Source organism: Lycorma delicatula, chromosome 3 (assembly GCF_047948215.1).
Source record: "Lycorma delicatula isolate Av1 chromosome 3, ASM4794821v1, whole genome shotgun sequence".
Lineage (NCBI taxonomy): Eukaryota > Metazoa > Arthropoda > Insecta > Hemiptera > Fulgoridae > Lycorma > Lycorma delicatula.
Window position 1 is genome coordinate 94,020,041 of NC_134457.1, and position 12,747 is coordinate 94,032,787.

Sequence of the window (12,747 nt, forward strand, 5' to 3'; positions counted from 1 at the left end):
CACTATTGGTTTTATGTACTAGGGCAACTGTTACATCAAATCAAAATAAATCATTTAATAAGTCATTCAGTGATTGTCGCTAGATAATGATTTTTTTTATGTTGTTTAGAAACTATGAGGGCAGTCCAGAAAGTAACTTATGTTTGTGCCTAGTGTGGAAATGTGTGGGGATAGAGCTGCCATCTTGGCGTCAAAACATTTCTACACTCAGTACGCACCAAGCTGTTGTAGCGTGTGGATTGTGATTTTTCTACTTTCTTCATCATGAATTATTCAAATGTGTGCTTTAATAAAAAATCCCACAAGTTGTGAAGTGCGTTTAGTGATTAACTATTTACTGGCAAAAACCTCAAACCAATTGAAATTCATTGACAACTTTGTGAAGTGTACAGAGATGGAATATGAGTGAAGGTCGTGAAGTGAGGCAGTGGTGCATTCATTTTAAAAATGGCCGCACCAATGTTCATAATGAGGACCACAGTGGTCGGCCTAGCCTTGTGACTGGTGACTGACGATGAAAATCAATGATAAAATTCGTGAAAATCATCGCATTACAATTACGGAACTTTCACTTCAATCCAAATTTCACCAAGTTTACTACATGAAATTGTATCAGGAAAGCTTTTGGTTATCACAAGTTTTGTGCAAGATGGGTGCCAAAACTTTAAGCTGGCAAATTTCTACAGAGAAGGAATTGAAAAGCTTGTGCATAGTTAGAATAAGTGACTCAATATAAATGGTTACTATGTAAAAAAATAGTTTAAATTTCTTTTTTTATTTGGTTGGTTTTTTATTTCAAAATGTATGTTACTTTCTGGACAATCCTCGTACAAATAATTTGATAAGAAATACAATACTTACCCTGGGAGGTAAAATACTAAGGAAGATAATAAATAATTGTATATAAGAAAAACAAAACAGTCACCACTATTACAAATACTCATAAAACAAAATTACAGTTTAGATATATTAATAATATTTTAGAAAATTAGAAAAGAATATTTGAATATTTTTTTTCTTGAAAAATGCTTGAATATGAATGGCAAAACTTCAAAAAGTATAGCATTAATACCTACAATGCATGCATGTGTTTTTGTAACAAAACATAAGGCATCAGTTATTTATGCAGCAAAGGTGGAATGCAGAGGAGCTAATAAGCTGCAAACAAGCCAGAATCTAAATGTTAACAATAAGTAGTATGTACAGTGTGGTAATGAAAATTGTTGGCTGACTGTCCAAGAAATTACAAATTATAGTGGGATTAGAGAGCATGCACAAAATGGCCATAAAATTTGTATCAAAGTTAATAGAAAGAGATTTATTTTGCCAGAAGTGTAACAAATACTGAAGTACGGCAACAGTGCTTTAATTTCCTTAAGATTGTGACAACTGGTAATGAATCTCAGGTTTATGATTGCAATCTAGAAGCCAAAACTCAGCCATTATAGTGGAAGTCACCATCATTTTCATGAGTGAAGAAAATAAGACGACTAAGGTGAAAGATGTGTAAAAGAATGCATGGAGCAAAGTTGTAAAAAAAAACTATGTAGGAGTGACGAAAACTTTATAAAACACTATCAGAAATGTTCATGAACATAAACATATGTGAGGGTAAATCAAATATAAATGGGATTTTTGTTCCTGAGTATCAACACTTGGTAGAACTAGGCTCACACTTCTAGTATGCTTGGGTGGTGTCATTAGGAGTGGGGAGAGCCGGCCATTCCACACTCCCAACCAATTCATCAGTAATGCTCACAATGTTGGAGCAACAGGTGCATCTCTCTACTGTGCAACCCATAATTATAAAATTTCTTACTCGTGAAGGAGTTCAAGCTACAGAAATTTTCCAGAGACTGACTGCACAGTTCAGGAAGCAAGCATTATTATTCGTGTGTTTGCCTGGCATAAGGAGTTTAAAGAAGGATGAGAATGAGTGGAAAATCAGGAACATGATCGCCATCCTCGAACCAGCATTACAGATGAAAACATTCACGCAGTTCAAGACATTCTTAAAGACAATCGAAGAGTGAGAGTATCCTAAATTGCAGAAAAGGTCAGAATAAGTTATGAGAGCTGACAAGCGATCATCACAAATGACCTACAGTTCTATAAAGTGCATGCCAGATGGTTCCCTCACCTTTTGACCGCAGATCAGAAGTTAAGATGTTTGGAGGTCTGTCAGAGGCTTACAGCAATGTTTGCGAAAGAAGGTGATGAATTTTTGAATCAGATCACCACCTGTGACAAAATGTGAGTCCACCACTACACTCCACAGTCAAAACAAACCAATATTGAGTGGCAGAGGAAAGGGGAGACAGCCCCAGTGAAACCAAGACTCAACTGTCAGCTGGTAAAAGGCTCTTTCAACTACTTTTTTCGACTGGCGTGGCATTTTGCTCATTGATTTTTTGCATGAGCGATGCACAATCAATGCTGCTTACTGCTGCAAGCTGTTAAACAAGGTGAGGGCTGCATATCGTCACAAAAGAGACAAGACCAACCAATTCGCGAGGCCATCCTCTTCCATGACAATGCCAGGCCCCATACTGCAGCTCTAACAGTCTCAAAACTAGAAGAAATGCACTGGACTCAACTTGACTTAAAGTGGCCATCCTTCCTATAGCCTGAACTACCCTGTGATTTTCATCTGTTTGGTGGGCCACTTAAAGAAGCTCGAGGGCAACAATTTGAAGATGATGAGGACATGGAGAGATTTGTGCGCAACTGGCTCCTGAAGCAACCAGCTTCATTCTACAATGCTGCGATAAAAAACTTTCCTTGTCGCTGGGAAACATGTATTTCTAAAGCAGAAAACTATGTAGAAAAATAAATTATATTTGCCTTTTATATTTCAATAAATAAATTTTTTTTAAAAATTATATTTGATTTACCCTTGTAATAAAAAAGATCTAATTATGTTAATTACGAAGCTATATTTAAATAAAACATAACTTTTAGTCTATAAAACATGACATCTAGAAATCATTAGTGACAAATTTAAATTCTTTGCAATAGAAAAACAGCAATGAAAAAATTTAATTATTAATGAAAAAGTAAAATATGAACATAGTAACTGGTGTAGAGAAATAATAAATTTTATTTAAATTTTAAAATTTATCTATTTTTTTAAGATTATTTTATCATATAAAAAATGTTTTGGAGAAGCAGAGATCTTTGTGAAAGTACTTGCTGGGTGCAAAAGAGAAAAAGAATTTACGATAAATCAAAACTTATTTTTAATAAATTAATACTACAAAAGATTTAAGGAATAAACATTCAAATGATGTGTAGCATCATAAGATATGGTTACCTTAATTATGAACCACAAAAACAGAACATTTTAATGTAGCTGAATAACTTATTTTAATTAGCTGAATTACTTTAACCCCATTGGATAAATAGAAACTAAAGAATATAAGACAAACTGATGAATGACCCAACTGAATAAAAAAAAATAGATAGCAACTACTTTTGCTATTTCAGTTTTGCCAAAATATTTCTATAAATTATGGCAAAAATGCCTACCTTAGGCATAAGGTAGCACCTTATCATTCTGCTGTTACTTTATCATTTAGCTAAACTATATGAACATACTGCTATGTTTCATCATATGTTTCTGCTATGGTTTCATCATATTGCTATGTAAATAATGTGTGATAACTTTTATTATTGAAACTAATAAAAATGACTAATAAACTGGAAGCATACAAATGTTCATTTTAGCTTACTCGTTATATCACTTTTTTTGTGTTTTTCATTAACATAATATTTATTTGATATGTAAAATTTGTGCAGCCAGAAATTTTAATATTTATTTTCTGAACACAAGATTTATTTTAATTTGACAACACTGTACAGCAGTTATTACAATTTAACTAACTGTACTGTCTCAAGACCAATTTAAGTTTATACTGCATGCACATAATATATGATATCCTCATTCAAAAGAATAATTAAGATATTTATAATTGTAGGTTCCAGTCAACAGTTCATTACTACTACAAATGTTAGTACAAATATACCCATAAAACTAGATGAATTATAAAACAAAATTATACAGATTAAAAGTCAATGTTCGTCTATGAATATAAAATGAATTATTAATACCTCCTAAAGTTAGTTGTGAAGTTCCTTGAGCAGTTTCTTCGCCACTGCGAACATAACATTGATACATGCCATGATCTAATTTAGATACACCTTCTAGTACTAAACTTTCTTTATCATGTGGATAATTAATTCTACCTCCTTCAAGCAATGGTCGACCATCTTTCAGCCATGATATACTAATAACACCTTCACCACCATGGACGGAACAATTAAAAGTTGCCTTTGAACCACCATCAACAACCTAAAAATAAAAAGTGAAATTTAATTTCAGTTAAGTCTAACATCAAAATGGTTTACCAAATTGAATCTAAGTAAGGAAATGTCAATAATTACTGTATAAGAAATACATTATGCACTTGTTTAAATCTGTGCTATTTTGTGTGGCTCTTCAGTTTCTGATTAATTTATAAATAAATCAATAGCAAATGTTTTAAAGAAAAAAAAAATGAATGATGATCATTATGTTGGAATAAAGGATCATTATTATTCAATTACAAGTTTGAGGAAGTGTTTACAAGAAGCAAATTAGGTTAAAAATCAGCAGATAAGAGAGAACTGACAATACATATAACAAAGAGAGTAAAAAAAAAAAAAAAATGAAATAAGAAAATAAAAAAAGTATTAAGACAAAAAATTAATATATTAATATAATGCACTATTGACATACACACAAATGAACAATGCATGCTCTGAGTAAAACCAGTGGTCAAGAAATAAGAAAGGTACTAAACCTGATATTGAGGATATATATAGACAGATAAGGGCACAGTAGTAGTTAAGATAATCTCTTGTCGATCTTCACCAAGTATATTATTTGCTATACAGACATAGATAGCAGCATCTTCAGACCGAACTTGTAAGAACTGTAGCACTGAGCCCTGTGTTTGCAGTAGCATTGATTGAGACTGTACTTCAATAAGAACACCACCATCTTGTCTGTACCATCTATAAATACACAAATATTATTAAATTTCAAATACTCACGAAAGATGGTAAAGATACAATTATCATATGAATTCAGAAGTCCACAAGTTATAATAAACCAGAAGTTTGTTTTAACGTTCGTAAAGACTTGGAATCATCACATAACAATTAATACATATGATTAATTTTTAATTTTTTTCTTTAAATAATTTTAATTTTCAACATCTAAATTCTGTTAATACAGAATACATTAACATCTGTTAATTTAATATCTGATGTATGAGGTCTGTTCAGAAAATAACTGAACATTTTTAATTACACACCAATGGAGATATTTAGTGACATGTGGTTGGTAGCATCGTGTTCTGCATAACATCCACTGTAAACACATCTTCTTGAATTGTTGATATCGTGCTTAGTTTTTGTGTTATTGTTATCTGAGTCCAACATGTATAAGTGTTAGAAGTGATCTTTGTAATGTATGATTTTTTTGTGCAACAATACAACATAAAATTTTGCTTGAAACTGGGAAAACCTTTTACAGAAACATTTCAACTTTTTAAACAAGCTTATGGAAAAGATGTGCTGGGTCGTATGGAATGTTACAAACGGTTTTCACAATTTAAAAGTGGCCATCAGTCAATCAAAGATAGCCAAAGGAAGGCATTCGACTTCAACTGATGACACCCACATACGGAAAATCAATGATCTGGTGCATGCAAATCGCCGATTGACTGTCAGAGAACTTGCAGAAGTGGTTAGCACCTTGATTGGATCATGCTGTGACGTTTTGACTGAAAAATTGAACATGCAACGAGTTGTAGCAAAGTTTGTTCCTCATTTGATAACCAAACAGCAGAAGAACATCCAGTGGAAGTTTTTTGGCAACTTTTTGCACAAGCCAATGACAATGAAAACTTATGCAAAGGATCATAATGGGAGACGAAAGCCAAATTTACGGCTACAATATTGAGACAAAGTTCAATCACAATGGATTGGCAAAGGATCTCCATGTCTCATGAAAGCATGACAATCTCAATTCAATGTCAAAGTGATGCTCTCTGTTTTTTTTTCATTTTTAATGGAATTGTGCATTTTAAATTCTTGCCCCAAGGTGAAACTTGAACCATGCATACTACCAAGGCGTTTTACAATGATTATGAGGAAAAATCCACAAAAAGATACCAGAGTTGTGGCGAGACAACTCATGGTTTCTAAACCACGGCAATGCACCTGCACACTCAGCATTGTCAATTCATCAGTTTTGTGCCAAAAATCAGATGACTATCCTCCCTCAGCCTCCCTACTCACCAGACCTGGCTCCTTGTGATTTTTTCTTATTAACAATCAATTAAACATTAAAATCAGTAAAATTAACAAAAAAAAAAAACATAAGTAAACATCAGTATGAAAGGATGCCATTTTGAGGATATTGATGACATTAAAGCAAATTCATCACAGACCTTAAAGGCCATATTAAAAGAAGCTATCCAGGACTGCTTCACAAAAATGAAACACCACAGAGAAAAGTGTGTGAGTAGGGTAGTGGAGTACTTTGAAGGGGACAAGGACCAATAATCTGTAAAATTAATAATACAGATTAAAAAAATAAAGCTCAGTTATTTTCTGAATAGACCTTGTACATAAATAAAGAACCTGAAACTAATAAATTTTGGGTCTAAAGGCCTTACATGATTATGAGATTTTTTGTGTATATCAATTAACATTATTCAGTTTTTTCTTTTGCATATTTATTGTAATAAACATAATTATTTTGAAAGACTCCTATGCTTCCAGTGATTAAAAGGAAATTATAATTATGTTATTACCTAGTTGCTAAAAAAGATCTATAAACAAGTTTAAATTTAATGGTCTCATGAGAATGAGCTACATTATTATTAATTATGTGTGTGTGTGTGTCTGTGAGTGCGCACACACGTGAGAGAGAGAGAGAGAGAGAGAGAGAGAGAGAGAGAGAGAGAGAGAGAGAGAAAAGTAGCAAAATGATATTAATTCTTAAATGCTACTAAATTACTCATAATTTTACTATTTAACAAGTACAGCTTACCTAAAAGATGGAGGTGGGTAACCTTGAGCAACACATTCAAGTTCGGTGGATGAACCAATTTGTATTTTCATTTCTGATGAACAGTATGTTATTCTTGGTGGAGCATTAGCTTCTGGGTCTGAAATGTATGTAAATAATAGATTATAATTCATTAAAAAGTTAAAAATATTTTATTTAATTTATAATTACAAATTTTCTACTTCTGAAATGTGAAAAACTGTATCCTTACAATGATTTTATAACATACAAGTATTATTAAGTCAGTGCACTTTCAGCACTGAGTGACTCAGGTAAAGGAACTAAAAAATTCCTTGACCTGAAAAAATAATAAACAAATCTAAAAGCTTCTTGTATACAGTACATTAAAAATTATTATCATCATCAACTTCTAAAGATGAAGATGATACCTTCTAGAGATAGCTCTCTCTCTCTCTCTCTCTCTCTCTCTCTCTCTCTCTATGATCTCTATAATATATATATATATCTTTATGTAACACTGCCCCCTTCAAGCTGTTGCGCAATTTGTACCAGTCCATCTCTCTTTCCATGTTCTTGAAGAAAAAAAAAATTTTTTTGGAGTTCTGAGATGTCTCCTTGGTTTCTTCCCTACTGCCTTTCCTGCAAATATATTCATTAAGGATTGATTACGCTGTAACATAAGCTCAACCAATTTTGTGTTCTTTATACAGTCAAGTTTAAAAGCAATCTGCTTTCATTCACTTCTACTAGAACTTGTTCATTTCTTTTTCTAACTGCCCAGCTTGTTCTTCAGATCCACATTTACATTGTCTCAAGTTCTTCCTTTCCATTTTTCTGATCTCATCTCTGTCCCTTAACACAATCTAGATAAATGTTTCATCAAACGTTTTCCAGACCAAGCTTACATGATTATTTATTCTTTTTATATTTGAAAGCTATTTAAGTGCCATTCTTCTATTAATCTGTTTCATATTTATTTTCATTAGTGATGAAAATGTAGATAACAAAGATAACCTAGATAACAAAAATTTTCAGCCTGTCCAAGATTTCATTGTCAAGTTTTATATAAGTTTTTATGATGCCTTTTTTCTTTCTTATTACATATTTTTTGTTAAGTTTCAATTTAAATTCTTCTGGGATTTTAGATAGTATTTCTATCATTCTGTTCATTTCTTTGTCAACAACTGTGATTATTATTTTAACATCAGCAAAGTGAATACTATGAATACATCTTCCATTAATTTTAATGCCTCTGGTTCTTTCTCTCATTCTTGTAACTAACTCTTCTACGAACAAGGTAAACTATCTTAAAAATATATTATGAAAAAAATAATAAATGAAAATAACAAATAAATGTAGTAAATAAAAATGTTATCAAACTATGCCTTCCAATAGAAAGAACAGTTTTTATAACATAAGTATATTAAAATACTACTATTGTCTCTTATTATTATCTCAATATAAGATTAAAAAAATGGTTATATTAACTGAAATGTATCTTATTTCTATTCATTAATCTAACGTCATTAACTTCCAATTACTCACTTTAGGACTTCTGGGTTTTGTAGTAAAACCCAGGTAATTGCTCCAAATTGTGTTTTTAGTTTTACACTAACATTGAAAATAAAAGCCAAGGATCAGAAGTGTTAAAGGAAAGGATGAGCAGTTTTCTGGTGGTTTAGGTGTAGTTAGTAATGACAGTTCAGAGAGTGAGAGAACTGAATGTAAGGTGAGCATGGTAAGTATAGTTAAATAATGCATTAAAAAACACAAAACCAAATACACATAATTTTATGAGTAAAAAAAAAAGGCTCATCAGTATAGAACATTTAAACAAGAGAACACAACATTGTATCTCACATTTCTCAAATCTTTGTGCTGCCAAATGGTTTAAACTCTGTAATAAAAGCTTTTTTTAAAATTATAATTACCTTTTCTTAAATTCACATTACTTTACTTGTTTTAAAAATCGACATTATGTTCATAGATTGCATCTATAACAAACTTTTTGTCACTGAATACATAAATTTAAATTTTTTTTCTTCTATAAATAATAGACTTTCAGCTTAAGTAAATAATACATTTTTTTAAGATATGCAATGAAAATTAATTAAATATTTATTCATATGTTAGTAAATAAGTTTTACTTTCCCCGCTATATGCTGCTGTAGCAGATACAGCCATAAAAACAAAGTATATAAACAGATAAAAAAAAAATGTAAAAATATTCCAACGCTCCAAAGACCAAAAAATTTATTTTTTTCAGACAGATGTTTGTGCTTTTGTACATACAGTTGCCGCCAAGTAATAGCGACCTTGAAGTGGCGATGATTACTATCCACTGTATCATGTATCATGTTTATACTACTAAGAGATGACAATCATGGTGTGCCATGTTTCAGAGAACAATAATAGTGCAGCAGTGACATGCAGGCTTATCATCCTAGCTTGCTGTTAAATTGCGGCTACTGTATGCATGTATGTTGGCCTGTATTTGGTGATATAACTCTGGACCATGCTCACTATTTTCTGAGGACATGCTCACGATTTTCTTCAAACTAGGTAGACAGGTACTACCTTTTGGGGAAGGAAAATGTATTAAATTTTGCAATAACTGGAATAAGGAGTGGAGTGTCATGGTGAAAATAAAATTTCAAATTTTTACTGGAAACTTCAGCCAAAAGTTTTTCTTACAAATGCTGTAATTTTTTTCCAAGATCACAAATTACCAAAAATGTTTATTTAATATTCACCCCCTCCACAAAAGATAAGTATATATTTTTCTTTTTTTTTTAGCTAAATATTACTTCAGAAAAGAGTTAACGTGAGTTTTTGCATCTATATTTTCTACACCAATAAGCTTTCAAACCACTACAAAATATTTTTGCCCATCCCACTCCAATGGTCTGTGTAACAAAAAATTACTCTTTAATTTAAAAAAAAGAATTCTTTAAATTTAAATCCATCTTGCAAGTTACCACCTGTTAGATTTAAAATGTAAAATTCTTAATTTTTTTTTATAGCCCTTAATCTTTACGGAATGGAATGCAAGGATAGCAGGAGATTTATATCCTCCAATTAAATGTAGAATCTGGACAAAGATCCCTTGCTACTGAATCCTTATTATTATCAAGCAGGTATTTGTTTATTTAATGTTGATTATACAAATATATAAATTTACTCTTTAGTATTTCTTCAAAAAAAAAAAAGCCAAACATTTTCACTTGCTTCCTAGAAAATTACAATTTTGTTTATTTAGATTTATGGCTGTTTCTTTGTATTTTTAAACAATTTCTAAAAGTTCTTTCTTCAAATTTATTATTACCACTTAGGGATTATTTTCTTAAAAGTTATTTTCTCCTGAATGCTTTTTCTTGAGCATAGGAGCCCCGAATTATTTTTTTTTGCAATTTCAAACTTTTTAATGCTCAAAACATATTTTGTTAAACAACAGTCACTCACATAACTTATACCTCTTTCCTGATGCTCCCAAATTTAAAAAAAATAACAATTTTTTTTAAATATCAATTTTGGTTAATATTTTAATCATTAAAAACGTTTGTTGATGCATGAGTTCCCAAATTTTGGGTTTCAAAAAATTGAAAAGATATTTTTTGAAATTGTGATGCTAATATATTAATATTAAAAATGTCAGTTATTGTTTTATTTTACTGAGCATCTTGGATTAAAATATAACAAAAATGGATTTAAATGTATATTTCACTCAATGAACAGAAAAAAAATTTAATTAAATTCAAAAATGAATCGCATAACTTCATCGGTGTAGTCAGGAAAGTTTTGCAATTAACTGCGGGCTTTTTTAACATTTAAACACTGAATTTCTTACCATTTTAGCTGTAAAAAACCAATTCAGGTAACTGCTCCAAATTGCGTAATTGTTTAATGCTTCCCAAAGCAAGGGTAATAAATGATTAAATCAACTCTTAAAATCTTTTTAGATACATTAAAAAGCATAAAAAAACAGCAAACTTAAAAAAAACAAGTGTTCCTTTAGAAGTAACTCTGCACTGTGCTTGTGAATATTTTTCTTAATTTAGTTCTTTTTTTTTATATCCACAATAACATCATAAACTCTCTGCTTTATTTGGTTTTGTTCTTGACAAGAATTTTCTAAGTGCACAATCTATCAATGAATTAGATACATTTTTTTTTTTTTCAATTAATTAAGGTAGCTTCATCTTATTCCTCAGGATTTTATGTCAATTCTTTCAAATCTTTGTTTGTTAATTTGTTAATGTGTGAAGATTTTAATTGCCTTCTTCAATATCTTTAGTAGTTTTAGTTTCTTCAATTTTTTTAGTAGTCTTCAGTAGTACTAAGAAGCCTACTCTTTGAACGATTTTAACATTTTAACATTTTATTTATTTATGAAAAAAAAACTCACTCGGCTCAGATCACGTAATACTGAATCACATGCAAAAATGAAACACAGTCAAAAATGTTTGTAAAATTACCTAATTACTGTTGGGTTGAGTTGCAGATCATGGATATCCACATAACTGTCTTTCCACAAGCCTCTAAAAACTTTCTCCAACACTGCTCTTTTTTAAGGTCTTCTTTATCCAGTTTAATCATCTCTAACTAGATCTTTCTCTAATCTTCTTCCAATTATATTTATATTGAAAATTTCTCTAAAAATTTTACACTGTGAATATTCAAAAATCTCAAGTGTACCCTGATCGGTTCTCTCTTCTACTGTTCTAATTTCTAGAGCTTTTTTTATTGCAGCTTTACTTGAATTCATCTTGTCTTTCATAATGTCTTCTTACAAACTTCATTTAAGTCACCTGTACTTCAGTTTCATTTCTTCTTATTGTCACCTAAAACTTTAATAATTTTCTGTCGGCCAGGTTTCGTGTTCTTGATCGCAGTCTGGAGACATTGGGTTTACAGGACCTGTCAGATAGGTAGCTTTCATTGATGCTGCTCGGCATTCAATTCCTGTAGTTCTGGTTGAGAGAGGCTTGCACCATGGTGGAATAGCGAATTAACAGGTTTGAAACAGGCTCTGTCGTTTACAGAGAGCATCAGCGTGAATGTGATCCAGAATGGCGGGCAGTCCTTGTAGCGAAGTATACAGTTCAAAGATCTCGTTATTTCCATAAGGCCTGCATGGCTAAGAGGAATCCTTGGCATACCTTTGTTAGTGAAGAGGAAGAAAGGATCCCTGGGGTGTTGTGCATAGAGTTTTAGAATACAAACGTAAAAAGGACTTTCTTCTGTCTCCTCTCCTGACCAAGCATGGCGTAATATCGGATGAACCTAAAATCTTTTGCAGATTACTTAAAGATTTACTGCCTGATGACAATGAAGCTGGGAAGACTGCACACTGTCTTTATTGAACACCACACAGGTGTTCAATAAATTGTTGTTTGGCAGATGCTTCCCTGTATGCTGGAAGAAAGGGATTGTTAAATTGCTGTTTAAAGGAGGCAACAAGGATCCCGCAATCAGTTTATCTTATTGGCCTCTGATGCTACTGCTAGTTATTAGTAAAGTTTTTGAGTAGGTCCTGTATCTTCGTACAAATGAGAGGCTGACTGTGCATGGGTTACTGATAGAAAACCAGTACACAGGTTTTGATCCAGAAAAGGTACTGAGGATGCTATACACTGTACGATGAATGTGATATTGAGTGCAGCAGA

At 31.6% G+C, this 12,747-nt stretch overlaps 1 protein-coding gene across 1 annotated transcript in view; it reads right to left on the reverse strand.

Moving 5' to 3' along the window:
- Positions 1 to 12,747, reverse strand: part of LOC142321172 (cell adhesion molecule Dscam2-like) — a 348,909-nt gene that overhangs the window by 81,449 nt on the left and 254,713 nt on the right. The window contains exons 5-7 of the mRNA XM_075359167.1: positions 7,103 to 7,220; positions 4,842 to 5,055; positions 4,111 to 4,351 (exon numbers count right to left, since the gene is read on the reverse strand). Coding sequence (XP_075215282.1) covers positions 4,111 to 4,351; positions 4,842 to 5,055; positions 7,103 to 7,220 — 573 coding nt within the window. The remainder of the gene's footprint in view (positions 1 to 4,110; positions 4,352 to 4,841; positions 5,056 to 7,102; positions 7,221 to 12,747) is intronic.